At 41.3% G+C, this 18,969-nt stretch overlaps 1 protein-coding gene across 3 annotated transcripts in view; it reads left to right on the forward strand.

Annotated features, from left to right (window-relative positions):
• Positions 1–8,149, forward strand: part of Phactr3 (phosphatase and actin regulator 3) — a 212,673-nt gene extending 204,524 nt beyond the window's left edge. The window contains exons 9-13 of one of the 3 annotated variants that reach the window (XM_051143926.1): positions 589–644; positions 3,871–3,932; positions 4,935–5,075; positions 6,083–6,159; positions 7,591–8,149. In XM_051143926.1, coding sequence (XP_050999883.1) covers positions 589–644; positions 3,871–3,932; positions 4,935–5,075; positions 6,083–6,159; positions 7,591–7,606 — 352 coding nt within the window. In that variant the 3' untranslated portion in view covers positions 7,607–8,149. The remainder of the gene's footprint in view (positions 1–588; positions 645–3,870; positions 3,933–4,934; positions 5,076–6,082; positions 6,160–7,590) is intronic. The other 2 variants (XM_051143925.1, XM_051143927.1) reach the window with 2 other exon arrangements.
• Positions 8,150–18,969: the final 10,820 nt, after the last annotated feature.

The following is an 18,969-nucleotide window of genomic DNA, read 5'->3' on the forward strand; positions in this document are numbered from 1 at the left end:
CATTGGTGTTAGAGCTGTGTGCTCACTGACAGAAGGCAAGGCCCCTCAGCTGGCCCTAGACACTCCCCCTGGGTGGGGCAGGGCAGAGGAGCCTCCTTTCAACCTGCCAGGCAGCTGGCTGTATTCCTGGGCTGATTTCCTGGTGCTGAGGATGGAGGATGGAGCTGATGCCTGGAAGCAAAGATCTGGGGTCATGGCTACAACCAGAAGTCTGAAGCCTAACAGTGGTGCTGCCTGCCTCTCCCCAAGCTAGTGGACAGGAAGAAGAGTTTCCTCAATGAATCTCTGTTCTGCTTAAACGTACATGTGGTTGGGTGAACTGTGCACACCAGCCAGGGGGCAGGTGATGACGTGTAGTGGAGCAAGGACTTCCTCGGCACTGGCTCCTTGGACAGGCTTTCCCTCCCACATGGAAGACTGACTTGATTTTCTCAGCAAGGGGCTCCAGTGGTCCACTCTCTTCTTCCATTTGGAAGGTGATCTTGAACTTCGGGGGGCGTATGCCAGGCACCTCTCACTGCACAGACCTGGGTGGAACTTCCAGGCCGCCGCCATGGTGCAAAACATAATCTTAGTGTTTTTCCGCAGAAGGCTGAGCCAGAGACCTGCCGTGGAGGAGCTGGAGAGAAGGAATATCCTGAAACGTGAGTAGCGAGTGATTCCTCTAGAGGGTTCCCTCACGTGCGCCAGTATGTTGCGGGCTGCTGTGGGAATCTGAGCTCTCGCAGCCAGCGCAGCCCAGCTCTGCAGCCTGAGCACTCAGGGTTCCCTTTAAAATCTAATCGGCTTAGAGATTCTGAAAGAAAAGCCTTAAAGTGGCTGCATTCGGAAATCTCCTAAAATGAAATAAAAATAGCACTCTTCCCAGCATAACTAAAGACACTCTCATCTTCAGATTTATAAGGTGGTCCTATAGACCCCAGGGAAAGGAATAATCAACCCTGTGCATGTGGGGTACCAAGCACAGCTTCAAGGGAGTTTGCAGTTGTGGTTCTGTGGATATTAGAAATTGCAGACCCAGTCAGGAGTTGCTTCAGAGTATGGCACACTCCTTGCTTGGGAAACTTCTGTGGTTCAGAACTTTGGGTTCTGGCACTGTCTGTACTTTTGGCCTTGTTTTCCCAGCTAGGTATATAATTGCAGTGTGCTGCGCCCACATGTGTAGCAGTAATGTCTACCGTGTGGACGTTTCACGGTCTTGGGATGATGGAAGGTAGTCAACCCCTCAAGTGTAGCCTGAATAGCACTTGCCTGGCTAACAGACTGGTTCTTAAAGTATTTTCCATGCACGTGTGTTTGTTATCTTTGGGTCAGTCTGGTAGCATGACTCTTAAGGTTTTATCTTGCCGTGTGCTGCACACTCCACCTGCCTGAGTGTTTTTTGTTTGTGAGCACCCTTTACAAGTTGTAACAGCACCGAGACTGACATCACACTATCAGAGAGCCTATAGGGTCTTGGTCTGCACATGCAACTCAACCCGTTTCTCTCCTGTCTTTGCTTAAGTACTGACTCTAACCTTATGGCTACCTCCCTCCTCCTTTGTAGACTACTGGGGGAAAAATCCTAAGATTAGGAATTCTTTCTTTGAATGTGGTGACTACTGTTCTGTTCTGTTCTGTTGTCCAGGCTGTGGCTGATACCAAGCTTGATCAAATCAACAGGAGTCAAGCTATTTTAGCCAGCAAATGTTTTGGATATTAAAACATAAAGCCACTTATTTAAAATTCAGTCTTTATGTCACTGATACTACTATAAGCCGAGGTCTAAGCTTGGACAGAGATGTTCGAGATTTAGGACATGGGATAGCCCAGGTGTGCTATCGGCACAGGAAGAGAGCCCCATAGCACAGAGTAACCTGGGCCCACTGCCCCCTCTGTAGCAGTGTCTCCTCTTCCTCCTCCTCCAAGTGGGTAGCCAGGGTCCCCTTACCTGTGCTTCTAATTGTGTTACTATCTAAACAGTGGAGTCTTAAAAGTAGACTGCTTGGTGAGAGGAGTTAGCAGGCAGCTGGAATTGACTGTACTCACCTTCAGCACGCTGAGGAGAGTGGATCTTCCTTGTGATGGCCATGGCAACGCATCATAAACACAGTGCCTTTGCCAGAAAGCCAGATTTATCCTTAGCTCAGAAGCCTTGTCGAGTGTCCTGAGTGGGAGGAGCTGAGAAGGCCACTGCTTGCTTTGTGTGGTTCTGTTTTGTTCTGTGGCAAGGGCAGGGCTACCACCTAGGATAAGACAGGGCAACACACTACGTGTCGCTGTGCTTGCCATTGAACTTTGTCCTTTCTTCCCTTCAAGAGGAGATCATGAAATGCCAGTGCTTGCTCTACACACCCAGAATCCCATGCATTGGGGACCTAATCGAGTACGATCACTGAGCTCAGCCAGTCAGATAATGCTTATCACAAACCTAAGAGTCGTGCTGTTGTCCCCATCATACTAGTGAAGCAGCTAAGGCCTGGGGAACATGACATTTTCACACATGAACACTGGCTGGCCTCTACTGGCTGCCAAGTTTTAGTCACCACATTAGGAGCAATGACACTTTCCAAGATACCCATAGATGGGCGCAGGGAACTGTCCAAGGTTCTGGAGGCCCCCTTTTTTGTTTTTTGTTCCTTGGTAATGGTGGCACTTTCACAATAAAAGGGGGTGGTTCCTGTTTTTCCCCTCAGTTTTTTGTTTTTGTTTTTGTTTGTTTTTTGTTTTTTTTTCACAAGGAGACTACACTTGGAGCTTTTTCCGGGACCTTTGTAAGAAATCAGAACTATTTCCGTGCCATAGCTTCTGCCTCTCAGGACTGGCCTGATGGCATTTTCAGGGTTTCCTGGTTGCTTCACTACTTTGTCAATGCATTTTCTATTGCCACATATATCTAAAGAACCAAGAATATAATGTGATTGTGTTGTTCTCTAAAATTCTCTAGTCTAATAGCTTTTTAATGAAAAAACTATTGAAAAGCATATTCAGATTATTAAACACCCACACACCCAGTTCCCTCCAATACACGAGCATTTGAAAAGCATTATTTAAATAAAAGCAGAGAATGCAAAATTATATTAGGTGTAGGCTGCAGGGTTTCCCTTCCCCAAACATGGCTGTGCTGCTGTTCTGACAGCTGCTGCGTGAGATCTATTTCCTAGGCAGGAGTTCCATTAAGGCTGGGGACCTGAGGCTTTATTTAGCAACCAGAATGCCAGAAATAGCACTGCATTCGTCTCTCTGATCATCGGGCCAGGCTTCCATTACTACAGTATTTCAATGCGCTGCCCTACCTTTAGCTGCCAGATATAGTGTGAACACAACTCAAGAGGCAAAGCCAATTCTGAGGCCCTTTGACCCCTTAGAAGGTTCTATCACATATAAGTATGCTTGAATGATGGAGAAGCATCTGCGTTGTGTGTCTGTTCACATTTGATATTGTGATGCCCAGAATTAGAAAAAAATGTAGGTCATGTTTTGAGCTGGTTGTCTAAAAGTCCCATTCTACACATTGTGAAATGAAAAGAGAGAAGACAAACTGTGGTGACAGCACTTCTCAGAGCTGAACATATGCTTGACTGTGGTGCTATAGCAACTGTATGCTCTGTGTGTTCCTCGATATAAATACACAGACAAGATATGTGAGTGGAGTGGAGACCAACAGACAGCTGTTCCTCAGCAGCAGCAACATGTGTGTCCTGTCCAGGGCAGAGGAGGAGTGGACAGAGAAGGATGCTCACGTGGTGTCCTGAGCAGTCTTTGGGAAAGTGACTCCAAACACAGAAACTGATATGTCAAAGGTGTCACCTATAAAGTGGCCCTAGGAAACCTAGTGTATGCTTCTGTAACAAGAAATGCTCAACTTGCTGCTTCCTCTGTCTTTCACAGAAAGGAATGATCAGACGGAGCAGGAGGAGAGGAGAGAAATCAAGCAAAGATTAACAAGAAAGGTACGACCCTGGTTTGCTTTCTGCCACTGTGTTAGACACCATGACCAAAAGCAATGTGGGGAGGAAAGGGTTTCTTTTCTGTACTTCCAAGTCATAGCCCATCACTGAGGGAAACTGAGGCAGGAACTAAATCAGAGACCGTGAATAAATGGCTACTTTCTAGCTTGCTAAGATTGTTTTATACAACCCAGGGACACCAGCCCAGGGGTGGCACCACTGACAGTGCACTGGGCCCTCCCACATCGACCATCAAGAGAACATTCACTCAGACACACTCACAGGCCAGTCCGTCAACTGGCATTCCCTCTTCCAGATGACCCTAACTTATGTCGAATTGACTAAACTAATTCGCCAGGATTATAATCAGCCAGTGTCTAACTGAACCTAGGTGGTGTGGCCCTAACCACAGTCAGCCGAGAAAGCAGCAGCACCTAAATAGCTCGTGTGATCCCTTGCCAGAAGGCAACTGGGCATCTTTAACACTAAGAACCACATAACCAAATTGTAGCATTTTGCTGCTTTTAGTCATTCTCGGTTGCCTTCAATCTATCTAGTTCCTCAATTATATGTTGGTATCAAGAGTTTGTATGACACCAAGTTAGATACACAATAGCTGATCTAGGAAGGAATTCCAGATGTCCAAGTCTGTCTTTCCTCCTGGTCTTTTCCATTGACTGGCTGACCCAGGCTCATGCATTTTTGAGCTTAGAGTTAACACAACTGCCTTCCAGCTCTTCACGGGAGTGGTACTTAACATAACAGAGCGCTGACCACATGCAGTTTATTCAGTGACTCCATCAGCCACCCCTTCACCATGTGCTCTGTCGAGACAGGTGGGTGTTGGGATTGTACAAAAATTAAATGATGCATTATGAAATCATATTAAAGAACGTGCTATGGTAGTTCACACAAGTGCAGTCGTTTATACAGTGTTAGGTACTGCTTACCATAAGAAAACTAGCACAGCATACGATACCTAACTATAACCATATTCTATTTCAGCTTAATCAGAGACCCACTGTTGATGAGTTGAGAGACAGAAAAATTCTGATCCGTTTCAGTGACTATGTGGAAGTAGCAAGAGCACAGGACTATGACAGGAGGGCAGACAAACCCTGGACAAGACTGTCAGCAGCAGATAAGGTACACAGCTTCTGTGCTGGTTGGGGGCATCTCATCCTATGATCAGGCTGGGGCCTCTCTTAGACAGTGTGAGCCACTAGGTAAATTAAGCCCTATTCCCTGCTGGTTTCATGAAGATAATGGAGGGTTAACTTGAGCTAGGGGGTAGTTCTGTTCTCAAGGACACTTGGCAGCATCATACCACATTTAGGGTTGTCAGTGCATGTGGTACTTCCCATTTCCAATGGGTGGGCACCACAGAGTGCGTGAGGATTCCCACAAGAAATGCCAGTTCCCACATGCCATGGGTGTGTGAATTGCAAAATTTGAGAAGGATGGTAAAAAGGAAATAAAATGACCCAAGCACATTGGGTAAGTGACTGTCAATGGCCAAACACTGTCATCTAGTAGGACTTAAGGCCGGAAGTGTGAAGAAGGCTTTCAGAATACTTTTCTTGGAAGAGAATATTTATACAATCACTTAGTTAGTTATCTGTTCTCACATATGCTTAGAGACATTCACAGTTACTGTATCAGCGTGGACAGATGCTGTTAAGTAGTCAAAGGTAGAGAATATCTTTAGCAGCCAGTGTCATCTGAATATAGAAAACATCTCAACTTCTAAGGTTTTCTGTGTTTCCAATATTTACTCTTGTCTCTCCTGGGCTTTTAAGGGCTCATATGAGGGACAGGCATGACAGCGTGTTTAGGGAAGCTAAAAGAGGCCCGAAAGCAGACACTTCTGCCACGGCACAAAGCTGAAATAGATGCTCTAAAGTTCCAGTTACATGTGGGTGGGTTTTCTGATATCACAATAGCAAGATAATCAAAAGGCTCATCTTACTGTTCGCTGGGTCCCCAAGCGTGTGCCAGGTTCATCTGTTAGTGTAGGAAGGCTTGTCTGCCCCAGTCCAGCACAACAAATCAAGTCCTTTCCGATTATTGACCACAGTGTTGGCACATGTTAGTGGTTGATAATATGTAAAGGTTATCATTTAACTTGAGGTCCTATCCTCTTTAAATCTCAGGCAGCAATTCGTAAAGAATTAAATGAGTATAAAAGTAATGAAATGGAGGTGCACGCATCCAGCAAGCACTTGACAAGGTGAGCTCTCTCTCTCTGTGTGTTGCATGAACTGCGTCGTGCCGTGTCTAGTTGCAAACACTTTCCCCAGAAAACTATTATCAAGTAGGGACTAGTGGTGAAGGGGTACACGTGATAGCACTTAGTTGCTATGCTTAAGAAAACTGGTCTTAACTCAAAACTTTCTTAGGCACTTACTTCCAATAATAAAAAACTAATTTATGGACTCTACCACTACATCTAGATTGCTGTGAAATCACTCTCCGTTATCTGTATTGGCCTTAACCTCTAACACAAGCCCTTGTTCACCACACCACAAGGCACACTCATTTCTTCAGCACATACCTGAGAGTGGACTATGTATAATCCAGGTACTAAGGATATGACAGTGAAATATAGAACAGACGCTCCTGTCTTCTTGGAGCTTATGGTGGCTAGCCAGGGTGTTCTGCCCAACTTTTCCCATCACATTGAATGGCACATTTTATGCTCACCCTATCGCACAGAAGAAGTTTCTCTCCTTCTCGTGCTCTATAGACATTCAAACCCCTTTTCTCCAGCCAAATTCTCATATGCCTGTAAGTCCTAATAGGACTTGACTGTTAAGACAGCAGGCGCTAGCAATTGCATTGTCCTCTTCCTTGAAGGATGATCTCAAGCCCCAAATACAAAAGAAGAGAGGCCTTCTGTACACTGCCTTGTGAACAGCTGCCATGGATCCCAAGTGGCCACTGCCTTATTTAAAAGATTTGCTCTGCAAGCTGACTGTAGCTGTGGAACAGAAAATAACTATGAATTACAATGCCCCATTCCCCACTTGTGTTAGGGAAAGAAAACTTTGCAAACAAAAAATTTTAAAGTTTTCTCCATACTTCACAAGTTAGCTTAGTTCTTATTATTCTTAATGTAAGTTTAGAAAATAAAATCCCTCTGTAAAACTCATTTTAATGCTCATTTTATTATAAAGAAATAGACAGTCCTGTGTATGGCAATCAACCTTTGTTTCTGGAAGTTCTTGGTAGCCTTTTTGAAGAGAGATTTTTAAAGAATAAGACCCCAAAGTTAAACATGAGGAAATAATGCAGGTCTCAGCACTTCCTAGAGGCTCTGCAAAGTCAAGTCTTACAGTCCTCATACTTTCCTCGACTGTATTAAGCATTGTTATGAACATGTTGACTGAGCTGAAGATATTTTCAAGAGGAACTGACCATCCAGGCAAAGTCCTAGAGCTTCATGTGTGCCCAGAGTGTCACCAGCACCTGTCACAGGGCTTGTTTTGAGCCATAAAGAGCTTCTTGAGGATATTTGGCTACAGCAGCTCCCTCCTTGAAGTCCTGTACATAAACCTGAGAAACTCTGAATAGCATTCAATTTGCTTGTGGGAAGATGTTGTAGTTGTTTTTGGACAATTTTAACTATTAGAAATATCTAATTTCTAAAACTCATTTCTAGATTTCACAGGCCATAGAGATTTTCTTCTGAGAAGAATTTGTGTTTAATTTTTGATACCAACACTGAACATTCATCAGGGAACTTTCCTCAAGACTAACTGCTGTGTGTGTGTGTGAGAAGAGGAGACGTCAACAGAGGCGCAATCCTGAGGACTCACCTACAAGAGGAGCAACCCAGAGGACACACTCCTTTCTTTGGTGTCTGAGGAGTGTGAACTGTTGGGGCCACGTTAGGCCCAGAGTAACTCCCCCAGAAGAAAGCTTGTTTGCCTTCAGCCTTGTTTTACAGTTTTGCAGCGTCGTGGAGGGTGGGCAACATGCACATGCAGGCTCACACTCCCACCCTCCACCATGAGGGACATGTGACCCAGTGTCATTCAGTATTTTGTTGAAAAGACATTTTTATCCTGATGATTTGAAATCTAAGTTCATGTTATAGAGTGATTTACTGTACTATACTTTCTCTTTTTTATATGATGTCTAACAAAAAAAAATACAGCTCCAACATTTTGATTCCTGTTAATTTTGTCCTTTAATTAAATGACTACTTATTGCAGGAAATGAACCCAGACTTTCACTTTATTGGGGTTGGGATGACATATAGCTGGGAACTGTGAAAAAAAAGTCAACACTTGGAATCTAAACACAAGAACGAAGATGCAAGGTTTGTTCTTTGTAGATTCTGTCAAATCTATAAAGGTTTGTTTTTGGCGTTGGGTTGTACAGGACAGTCATGGGAGAAAGAGAACCACTACAGGATGGCTTCAGGCTTCTCAGAAAAAGGGGGTCAGCCTCTGAAGGACCGAACCCCAACAGCCTCCTTGAAGCTCTTTTTTTTTTTTTTTTAAACACAAAATGCACCTTTAGCAAGTTGATTTCCACATACGGAAACTTCTTACCTGATCTAGGGGTTGTTTTGAAAGGTCTATGACCTAAGCAATTTTCAGCCATTGGAGACTTTCTGGTTTTCCAGGCCTGTCTCTGGACTAAGATGCAAAGGCTCTGAGAATCCTTCAAAGGAACAGCCCCGTAAAATCTCTGATAACAGTCACTGACAATAGGCTGCCTCAAAGCCTAGGTGCCATCGTCCTGGATTCCTGCCAGTTAAAAAAAGTTCTGTTTAAATTCTGCAATAGTTTGTGCCTTGAAAAAGCAGTCACCTTTTTTTTTTTAAACTGGAAATTTATGAAAGAGTATTAAGCACAATTAATCTAGAAGTAACTTAGTAAAAATCTGACCAACCTGAAACTCTATGCCCTCTTTAAGAAGAGTTATAAGTTTTCATTTGCCTGCATTGTCAGAACCCCCGTCATAAAAGGTTTCAATGGAAGGGAGATTTGGGGTAGTAGTTTACGCCAGTGCAAGGAGAGAAAGTGAGCTAAGTAACAATAAAACCCCCTATGTTAGTTTGTTGTTTTTTCTTTCAGAAAGAAGCCTTCCTTCCTCCTGCCCACCCAGTATACAGAATCTGCTTGAAGCAGGATCTCTAAACTCAGGCCCAGGCTCTGTGCTCTTCAAGCGAATGACTTGCTCTTTAGGATGACCTCTAACCCTCTGTGATATGTCTAGATGAGGTAATGGAGCTAACACCCTGGCACGAGCCCAGCACATCCTCTGCATTCAGTGTGTCTGTGAGTTAGCACCGAGAGCAGCCAAGGGTTCCAGACAGACTCACATACCTCACTGCTCTCCAGGCTCTTTACAGACTGTGTTGTCTATGAAACCTGCCTGGCACTTGAGACTAGTGATAAGTTCTGACAAAGCAAACACTGCATTAATTGAATTAGTTCTTAAATAAGAAATCACAGCAGAAATGTTCTAGCTTTACCTGTTCTATGCTGTGTGTGAATTAATCCCTTTGTAAACAGAAGGCAGGAAATGAATTTCACAAGCATGTGAATATTTGTACATGGTAGAGTCTACTGCTTCTTTCATTGTGGCAGTTAACATCAAAACATGTGTTTTGCTATTTCAAGATACAAATGAGCAGTTCTTATTCTATATTTTGCTCAGTTTCAAACATGAGTGGGCCAGAATGTCTCTTTCTTTCTCTCTCCCTCTCCTTCTTCCTCTCCCTCTCCTGCCTCTCTCTCACACAAGTAACTTACTCTTCTGGCTCAATTGTTATCTGGGAGGCTGACTGTCTCCTTCTGCTAACCTAGTCCTAGTTCTGAAAACTTGTAGCATGTTTTAGGCCCTGAGACTTACTGTTTAATAAGCTAACCCTTACTTGTTTTTTCTAAGCTCTGGGCTGGCTGGTTCAACTCAGCTGTTCTGGCTCAAACTCTTCTCCCAGCTGACTTATTTAATCTGGCCTCTTTTTCAGCCCAGAATTGCTCTGCTTGGCCTCAGTCTAACTCAGCAATCTGCTCTAATCTTCTGGCTCCTTCTCATTTTCTGGCTAATTCTCTAGGCAGCTATCTCTCTGTTTCTGTCTTCGTAAAACTGCCTTCTCTCTCTGTAAAACTGATTCTTAAGTAGTTTCCCTTTCCTCTCTGTTCTCATGAGAGTTGGGCGTATCCTACTCTGTCAAATCTTCTCTAATTCGTCACCTTTTCTACCACTCAATTAGACAACATTTTCAAACATGGGTGCTTCCTTCTACAAACTAATTTTACCCTTGTTTGGCATTAAAGGCTTGTGCCACCACGTCTGGACTTCAGCTTTTCTTTACCTGATACTTGCTCTATACCAGACTGGCCTTGAACTCAGATCTGTTTGTTTCTGTCTCCTGGATTAAAGGTGTATTTGTATTACAGCTGGGTTACACAGACCTAGAAGGTCTTTGGATGTGATCTCCTGCCAGAACAGCCATGTTCTGAATTAACCTTCCTGTACACACACACATACACACACACACACACACACACACACGCGCGCGCGCGCACGCACCCACACAGAGGCACCCACAGTGGACAGAAGAACAACACTGCTTAGAGCAGAGCCATGTGGAGATTTGTAGAGACGTCCTGGCAAATACAGAAACTTTTAGGTCTCTGTTCCGGTCAAGTGCCATAGCTAGAGGCTAATAAAATTTTAAGGTAAATTATAAGATATCCAAAGAAATATTTAAATTTCGTTAACCTCAGAGGTTGCAAGGTAACTTCTGCCAATTTGTTTTTACTAAAATAATTATACTTCTGTGTTTCATAGTTATATCAGTGTCATAAGGGGAATTAGAGGAATTGATAGATAAAAATATGAATCAAGTATGTTCATTCTCTCAGCCACTTAACTGCAGTGACTAAGTGTATCACACATCTCAAGTGTCCTTCCTGTTAGAGCATCACACTATATAGAGCAATTCACAACTCACATGGCCACGCCCCTATGCATATGCAGTCACTTATGACATGTTGAGCTTGGAAACAAAATTTACATCCAAGACAAGTATTTCTGTTGCCTTAAAAGTCCTTTATTCCTAATGGTACGGAGGAGATTATGTGTCAACTATAAAATTCATTTGCTTATGTTTTCACAAAATGTGATAAAGCAAGAATACATAACACAAGTAATTCTAGTCTTTAAAAACCTTACAGACTTTACTAGTAAAAATATGTAACTTTAAATTTTAAAGCAATTAAAAAGGTTTTTTACCTGAGTAATTTTGTATCATCCAGTCAGGAAAACAAAGGCCACCTAAGATCAAGAGGTCCATCTTGTGGAGATCTATGGTAACTACAAATTTAAGCTTACCGTCACATGTACTAGCAAGTCAGGTTTTAGCTGTAAATCTAGTTAGAAGCAAAGTCCGTTAAGAATATGGACACGGCTCTTATTTTTCTTTTTTTTTATAATTTTATTAATTTATTCATATTACATCTCGATTGTTAGCCCTTCCCGTTTCCTCCCATTCTTCCCTCCCTCCCATTTCTCTCCTTCTCCCCTCCCCTATGTCTGTGATTGAGGGAGACCTCCTCCCCATATATATGCTCTTAGTCTCTGAAGGGGAGAAAGAGGAATAAGAGACATTTCAGACGTGGGAGCAAAACTCCTGTCTTAACCTGGGTGATAACTTTATGTATGTTTTTGAAATACATTATTGAGCTAAAAAAAAAAAAAAAAAAGAATATGGACACGGGGTGTAGTTCTTGTATAAACCCAGTTTCTTGGAGGAGTCATGAGGATTATGGGTTCAAGACAGCCTCAGCTACACAAGACTCTGTATTTTTAAAAAAGCACCAAATTCATCCTACATCTTCTCAGTATCCATTTACTCAGTTATTTTTCAATGGAGCAACTGGAAGTAGGCAAATAAAACAGTATATGCCAGTGTCTTCAAAAAAGACAACACTGTAATTTCTCGCTGACCCCTTTTCTGTGCACCGAGAGGGATACACTAAACAATGGGAAGGTAGCAGCCCTGGTTCTGTGAGGACAAGTTTTATGTTCAGAACAATAGCATCTTAAACATCTTTACACTGAAAATGTAAACAAATTTTAAAACTCACAGTATCTTACCAATAACAGTAAAAAAAAATCTGAAAGCAGTATCTATTTTATGTCTGCAGATGCCTGAATGCCATTGTATACATGTTATGCATACACTATTCCTGCTAAATAGTTTGTTGCTTTTCCACAGAACGAAAACACATTGGTGAAGTCCTGGTGCATGCTGAGTACGCGCTGCCCCATCCTCTCCATTGCCTCCTGGGACTGCATACTGTGCACGCAGCACAGTCTCCAGAAACCCCATATTTATCTTTACATTGCATGTTAAGCTTATTTGTTAACATTAATTTCTTAGTTTTCTCAGAATTCTTTTTTTTAATGCATATTCTTACCCCAGTGCTTGAATATGCCAAGAAACTTAAACTGTGTTCTTACCATGCACAGTGAATGATTAGATTAACTGTTCACAGCATGGTGATGGCAATAAGATGGCTGAAAAAAATCTATTCTAGCAATTAGAATTTCATACTAGTACCATCACTGAGTTATAAAAATTACTGAGAAACTTTGGCGTGGAATTAAAATGCTACAGCAAAACCTTACAGTCTGGCCTGAATTAGAAGGCCAGTATTGAGTTAGTGTGGTCTTAGGATTTGAAAGTATGTAGATGGGTAGAGTGATATATAGTCCACTGTTTAGGTTTCTACCTAATTATACTAATGTTATTTTTCTATTTTATCTCCTTTCCATGTATACTTCTGGTACAAGCACCTGCCTCCAGCTTCATCTGGTTGAGAAAATATAGAACTACGGCAGCAAGGTAGCAGATTGCAATCCAGGTAAGAAACATCGATCATTATCTACAATGACCATTCGTTTTCTTTTCTTTTTTAAAAAAGTATTTACTTTATGTATATGAGTACACTGTCTTCATGCACACCAGAAGAGGGTGTCAGGCCCTATTATAGATGCTGTGAGCCACCATGTGGTTGCTGGAAATTGAGCTCAAGACCTCTGGAAGAGCAGACAGTGCTCTTAACCACTGAGCCATCTCTCCAGCCCAACCACTGATTTTCAATAGACCTGAAATAGATAAAAATTTAGCAGAATTTACTTCACCCAAGCTCTGCTGTTGAAACAATGATCTGGCTTAGCATTTCTGTGAGAGAGTAAGAAATATAAAGGAAAGTTTTTGTCTTTTTGAGATGGGGTCTTACTGCATTGCTCAGATTGACCTCTCCTAGATTCAAAATGCCCTCCCACCTCAGGTTCTCAACTGTTGGAACTTCAGTTACAGCCATTTCCAGCTGAAGGATAAAACGTGAAAAACAACTAATAAGCAGCAAGTTCTGATCTTAAAAAAAAGAAAAAGAAAATCCACCCTTCTAGATATGGTAGTCTATAAACTGTAGGCCACAGATCAAATCTGAACAGTTCTTATTTAAAATGGCCTATAAGTTAAATGGTTCTGACATTTAAAAAAAATATGAAATACAATGTAAATTCATTGAAATATGACAGACAGCTTAAAACACAAGATTGTAGAAAATAAGAGAAAGTTTTAAATACGAAGAAGTGAACACTCACTTATTATTCGGGTGATCTTGATAATGGGATAGATTTACTTAGATTTGCCAAAGGATATTTTTTTTTTTCTTTTATGGAAAATAGCTACTTTTCATAAACTTAATAATGGTTCCCCTCCCTCTATTCTTCCCGGTTCTTGTCATCCACATCCTGCTGCTTTTTTTTTTTTTTTTTTTTTTTTTTAAAAGAAACACACTAGAGTAGGACACAAACAACAGAAGGAAATGAGTCCAAGAAAAGGCACAGGAAACAGATATAGACAGAGACCCACTCATTGATGTAGAGGAGTTTTTAATCCAGCGCACCTTTAATCCCTTTGGCTGGAATACAGACACACCCTTAGGCACACCTTAGTACACATGTTAGCAGCACAGCACAGCGCAGCACAGTGTGGCACAGGCACCTCAGCACAGCGCGGTGGAGTGGCGCAGCCAGCTGGGAGTGTTCCTGGCAGTTCAGCTGGTGGCAGTTCAGTTCAGGGAGGTCAGAAGCAGTTTTTACTGTGACAGTTTTAGAGAGGCAGACTTCAGAGAGAACACACTAGACACAGGTGAAGAAAGCAAGCCAGAGGATAAGGAGCCAGAAGATTAGAATATATTGCCAAAGTTAGTATGGAGCCAAGCAGAGCAATTCAAGTAGAAGCTGAGAGAAGTCAGATTTAATCAGTGAGCTTGGAGAGGAGTTTGAGCCAGAATGGCTGAGTTGAGCAGAGCTCAGAAAGAATTAGAAGATATGTGTGTGTGTGTGTGTGTGTGTGTGTGTATACATATATACACATATATTTATACACATATACATAGAGGACATATAGGTGTAGGGTAAAAAGGAGAAAAATTTAAAATAAAAAAATATAAAAAGATAAAAGTTTAAACAGAGAAAGGAAAACCCCTTACACTACATTATGAGACAATAAACCTTCAAAGATGCCTTTGAGTTTGTTTTCTATTGACCATCTAATGCTAGGCATGTGGCCTACCCTTAATAGTAGTTTGTTTCCCCAGTGAAACTCCATTGGAGAAGACTAAATTTTCATCTGTAAGTAGTTATCAATTGGATGCAGCTTCTAGGTTAGGGATGGGAGCATGTTTCTGTTTTTCCTTTCAGGGCTAGAACCACGATCCATGCAGGCCCTGTGCATGTTTCTGTGATTTCACATGGGCACTGGTCTTGTTGTGTTTAGAAGCCGCTGTTTCTCTGGTGTCCATCTGTTTCCTCTGCTTCTAGCACTGTTTCTGCCTCCTCTTCTGCAAGATTCCCTGAGGCCTGAAAGAATCCTGAGGGGATTTGGTGGAGAAATACCACTTAGGACTAAGTGTTCCAAGGTCTCTCACTCACTATATAAAGTCTAGTTGTGGGTCTCTGTATTTGCTGCAGGAGGAAGGTCCTTTGACAATGGCTGAGCAAGGCACTGGTCTATGAGGATAGCAGAATGTCACTGGGAGTCCTTTTATTGCTAGGTAGCTTTAGTAGAACAGGTTTTTTGTTTTTTGTTTTTGTTTTTGTTTTTGTTTTTGTTTTTTTACCATAAGTCCCTTGGCTGCCTGTTCTCAGGATCTTGGTCACCCAAGTACAGTTGGTATGGGTTCCATCTGCAGTGGGCCTTACATAAAATCAGATAGTGGTTGGTTACCCACAGAAGGTTTGTGCCACCATGGCACTAGCCTACATTGCAGGCAATACAGCATTGTAAATCAAAGGGTTTGTAACTCAGTTGCTGCTTGTTTCTCCTGTGGTAGTGTGCCGAGTACCTTCCAGTACCAAGAACGCTAGCCCATAGGGGTGAAGGGTCAAGGTGCTCACCAGCTTGACTTGTTCAATGCATTGTTTAGGTCTTGTCTTCAGTAGTGAGGTCTTGCCACTGGTTTGTAGAGAGCAACCTCTAGCCTTGGCTGTACTAAATAGGTATGGAGAGAGGGGACACCCTTGTCTTTTTCCTGATTTTAGTGAAATTGCTTTGGTTTTCTCTTCATTTAAGATGATGTTGGCTATTATATTGAGATATGTTCTTGCATCCCTAATCTCTCTAGGACTTTTACCATGAAGGGGGTGCTGCAGGATTTTGTCAAAGGCCTTTTTCTGCATCTAATGAAATAACCACTTGTTTTTGTCCTTCTGTTTGTTTATATAGTGGATTACATTAATGATTGACATATTGAGCCATCCCCACCACCTCTGGGATAGAACCTTCTTGATCATGGTAGATGATCTTTTTGAGATGTTCTTGGATTCAGTTACCAATATTTTATTGAGAATTTTACAACTATGTTCACAGGGAAATTGGTCTGTAACTCTCTTTGTTGTGTCTTTGTGTAATTTAGGTAACTGTGGCCTTATAAAAAGAATTGGGCAATGTTCCTTCTGTGTAATTTTTTGTGGAATAATTTAAGGATTATTGGCATTAGCTTATCTTTGAAAGTATGGTACAATTCTGTACTAAAATCATCTAGCCCTAAGCTTTTTTTGTTACTGGTAGAATTTTACTGCTTCTATTTTAGTAGCTGTTATAGTTCTGTTTAAATTGCTTATCTGATCTTGATTTAACTTTGATAGGTGGTATGTATTGAGAAAATTACTCATTTCTTTTTAGATTTTCCAATTTGGTGAAGTACAGATTTTTAAAACATGTCTTTACAATTCTCTGGATTTCCTAAGTGTCTGTTATATCTCCTTTTTCATTTCTAATTTAGTTAATTTGGCCTTTCTCTTTCTGCTTCTTAATTTGGCTAAGGGTTTGTCAATCTTACTTTCTTAAAGAACCAACTCTGTTTGATTCTTTGTATTTTGCTGTTGTTGTTTCTATTTGATCTATGTCAGTTCGGTTAGCTCTTGTTGCCCATTTCCTTTGGAGTGTGGTTTCTTTTTTGTTACAGCTCTTCTAGGTGTGCTGTTAAATTACTAGTCTGAGATCTCTCCATTTCTTATGACGTAGACACATAGTGCTATGGACTTGCCTCTTAGAACTAACTGCCTTTACTGTGTTCCATAAATTTGGGTACGCTGTGTTTTCATTTTTATTCAATCCTAGACAGTCTTTTGTTGGCATATATGTTTTAGCTATTTTATTGGATTCTTATACCTCTACCTCCTTTCCAACCCTTATTCTATCTACCCCAATCCCTTCCACTATCCCAAACACAAGGTAGGAAAGAAAGTAGGTTAAAGGAGAAAGGAGGCGTAGTCCTCTGTATGCTACTTCCTGCTGGTTGAGGACAGAGACTTCCTTGAGGAAAGTCCAGTTTTCATTGTTAGACTATCCAGCAGACCAGAAAACCAACAAGAGCAAACACAGCAGCAGGACGAACCAGCAGCAGCAGGAGCAGCAACAGCGGAGTGGTAGCTGCCACGAGCCCTCTTGGGGATCTCCCATTCATACATTCTCCAGAGTCCCCAGAATTTAACTATCTGAAGCTGGCATAGATCACACTCCTGCTAGTGCATGAGGCAAATCATAATCACTTGCTGCTCTTATCCCACACTGGGATTAAAACAAAAACATATCCACATAACATAACTAGGTTTTTTTTTAATTATTTTTTATTTATTTACTTTTTTGAGACAGGGTTTCTCTGTGTAGCCTTGGCTGTCCTGGACTCACTTTGTAGAGTTGAGGCTGGCCTCAAACTCACAGCAATCCACCTGCCTCTGCCTCTCAAGTGCTGGGATTAAAGGCATGCACCACCACACCCGGTGTAACTAGGTTTTGAAAGAAACCAAAACTCTGACTACTTTTCCCTTTTAGTCCAAAATGGCCTTTTCCTCTAATAGGCATAAACTATATACAATAAGAAAAATTATGACAACAATCTAGTAAGAATTATATTTATAATGTCCAGCCTATATGTATTTGGCAACTTTGGAGAAAGTACTCCACTATCTATCCTATCCTGATAAGTCCAAAGTTTTGTACTTAAATCACTTTCTTATCATAACTTGGGCTGGAGAGATGGTTCAGAGGTTAAGAGCACCATCTGTTCTTCCAAAGGTCCTGAGTTCAGTTCCCAGGAACCACATGGTGGCTCACAACCATCTACAATGAGATCTGGTGCCCTCTTCAGGCATGCAAGCACACATGTAGGGCAGAATACTGTATAAATAATAAATAAAATAAAAATCTTTAAAAAAAGAATAAACATCATAACTTGCATTTATCAACATAAAATATCTTTTTGGATCCTAAAACATTTTCTTAGATCTTCAACAACTTAAGCTTTTATGCCTTTAATCTTTAATAAGTAAAAATATAAGACTATAATTATATAATATTCAACGCCATCAGAGAATAAGAAAGATAAATATTACCTGAAAAAACAGGAAGTGCAGAGCCAGCAGCTTCTGAAACTGTAGCAATGACAGAGGTTGCTGGCTACCTGGACAGTCACCACAGTTTCTCTGTGTCTTTGGGTCATCCAGTCTTCAGCCTACAGGCCCAGAATATCTGACAGACTTTTCTGTGAAGCAGGAATTTTGAAGGACTGGCCTACCATATCTCTGCAGAGTTGGGCAATCGACTTTCCAGTGTCCTGCTTGGCCACAGTTTGGACACCCTGATATCTGCAGGCAAGGTAAGAATAGATTTTTGTTCAGTGGCTAGCTTTGCCACTTTGACACCTTTGGAGCAAACTCCGTAGGGACGTTCTTTAATACCCATCATTTTCTTTGAAGCAGTATCAGGGTGCTGCCAGCAACAGATGCATCTCTTTTATTACTAAAACATCTTAAATGCCATATTCTGTAGATCTCTGAAGTGTTTGAAGACCACTGATCTTTCTAGTATATTTGAATAGACAAATGCTGCTTGTTTCCAGCTCTGCACTACCTGCTTAACCTTGAAAATATACACAAGAGAGTAAATAAAGCTTATTTTTGTAATTAACTAAACTAGTACTTAACAAGACAATAAGTAATATTATTTGTAGGTGACTTACTACCAATTTGCATTTCTAATTATCCTAAACGGTTTGCAATAGTAGCTTTCAAAAGACTAGAACTTTACATTACATTTTAAAATGAGTTGCATATGTATATTAAGCAAGAGCTGAGCAAAAAAAAAAAAACAAACAAACAAACAAAAAAAACAACCTTAAATTTCTATCAATATGCAACAGTCCATACCAATGTAAAATATGAGACTATTATATTCAGTAGTCTACCTTTTACCCTATCACCCTATACCCCTCCCATTTTTATGTTCTTTTATTATCCCTTTCCACCACCTTCCCCCTAACACTAGATAGGAGAAAAAGACAGAGAAAGAAGGATAGAAGTGATCAAGAAAGAGAGAAAAAGATTCTGCTTCTAACCTCCTTTACTTTGCTTCTTCCCTGACCATCATCAATAACAACTTGTATCCAGCCCCCTAAACAACAACAAACATCCATAAGCCACTGAGTGACAAAAATGA

The sequence above is a fragment of the Acomys russatus genome, chromosome 4, assembly GCF_903995435.1.
Source record: "Acomys russatus chromosome 4, mAcoRus1.1, whole genome shotgun sequence".
NCBI classification, from domain to species: Eukaryota; Metazoa; Chordata; class Mammalia; order Rodentia; family Muridae; genus Acomys; species Acomys russatus.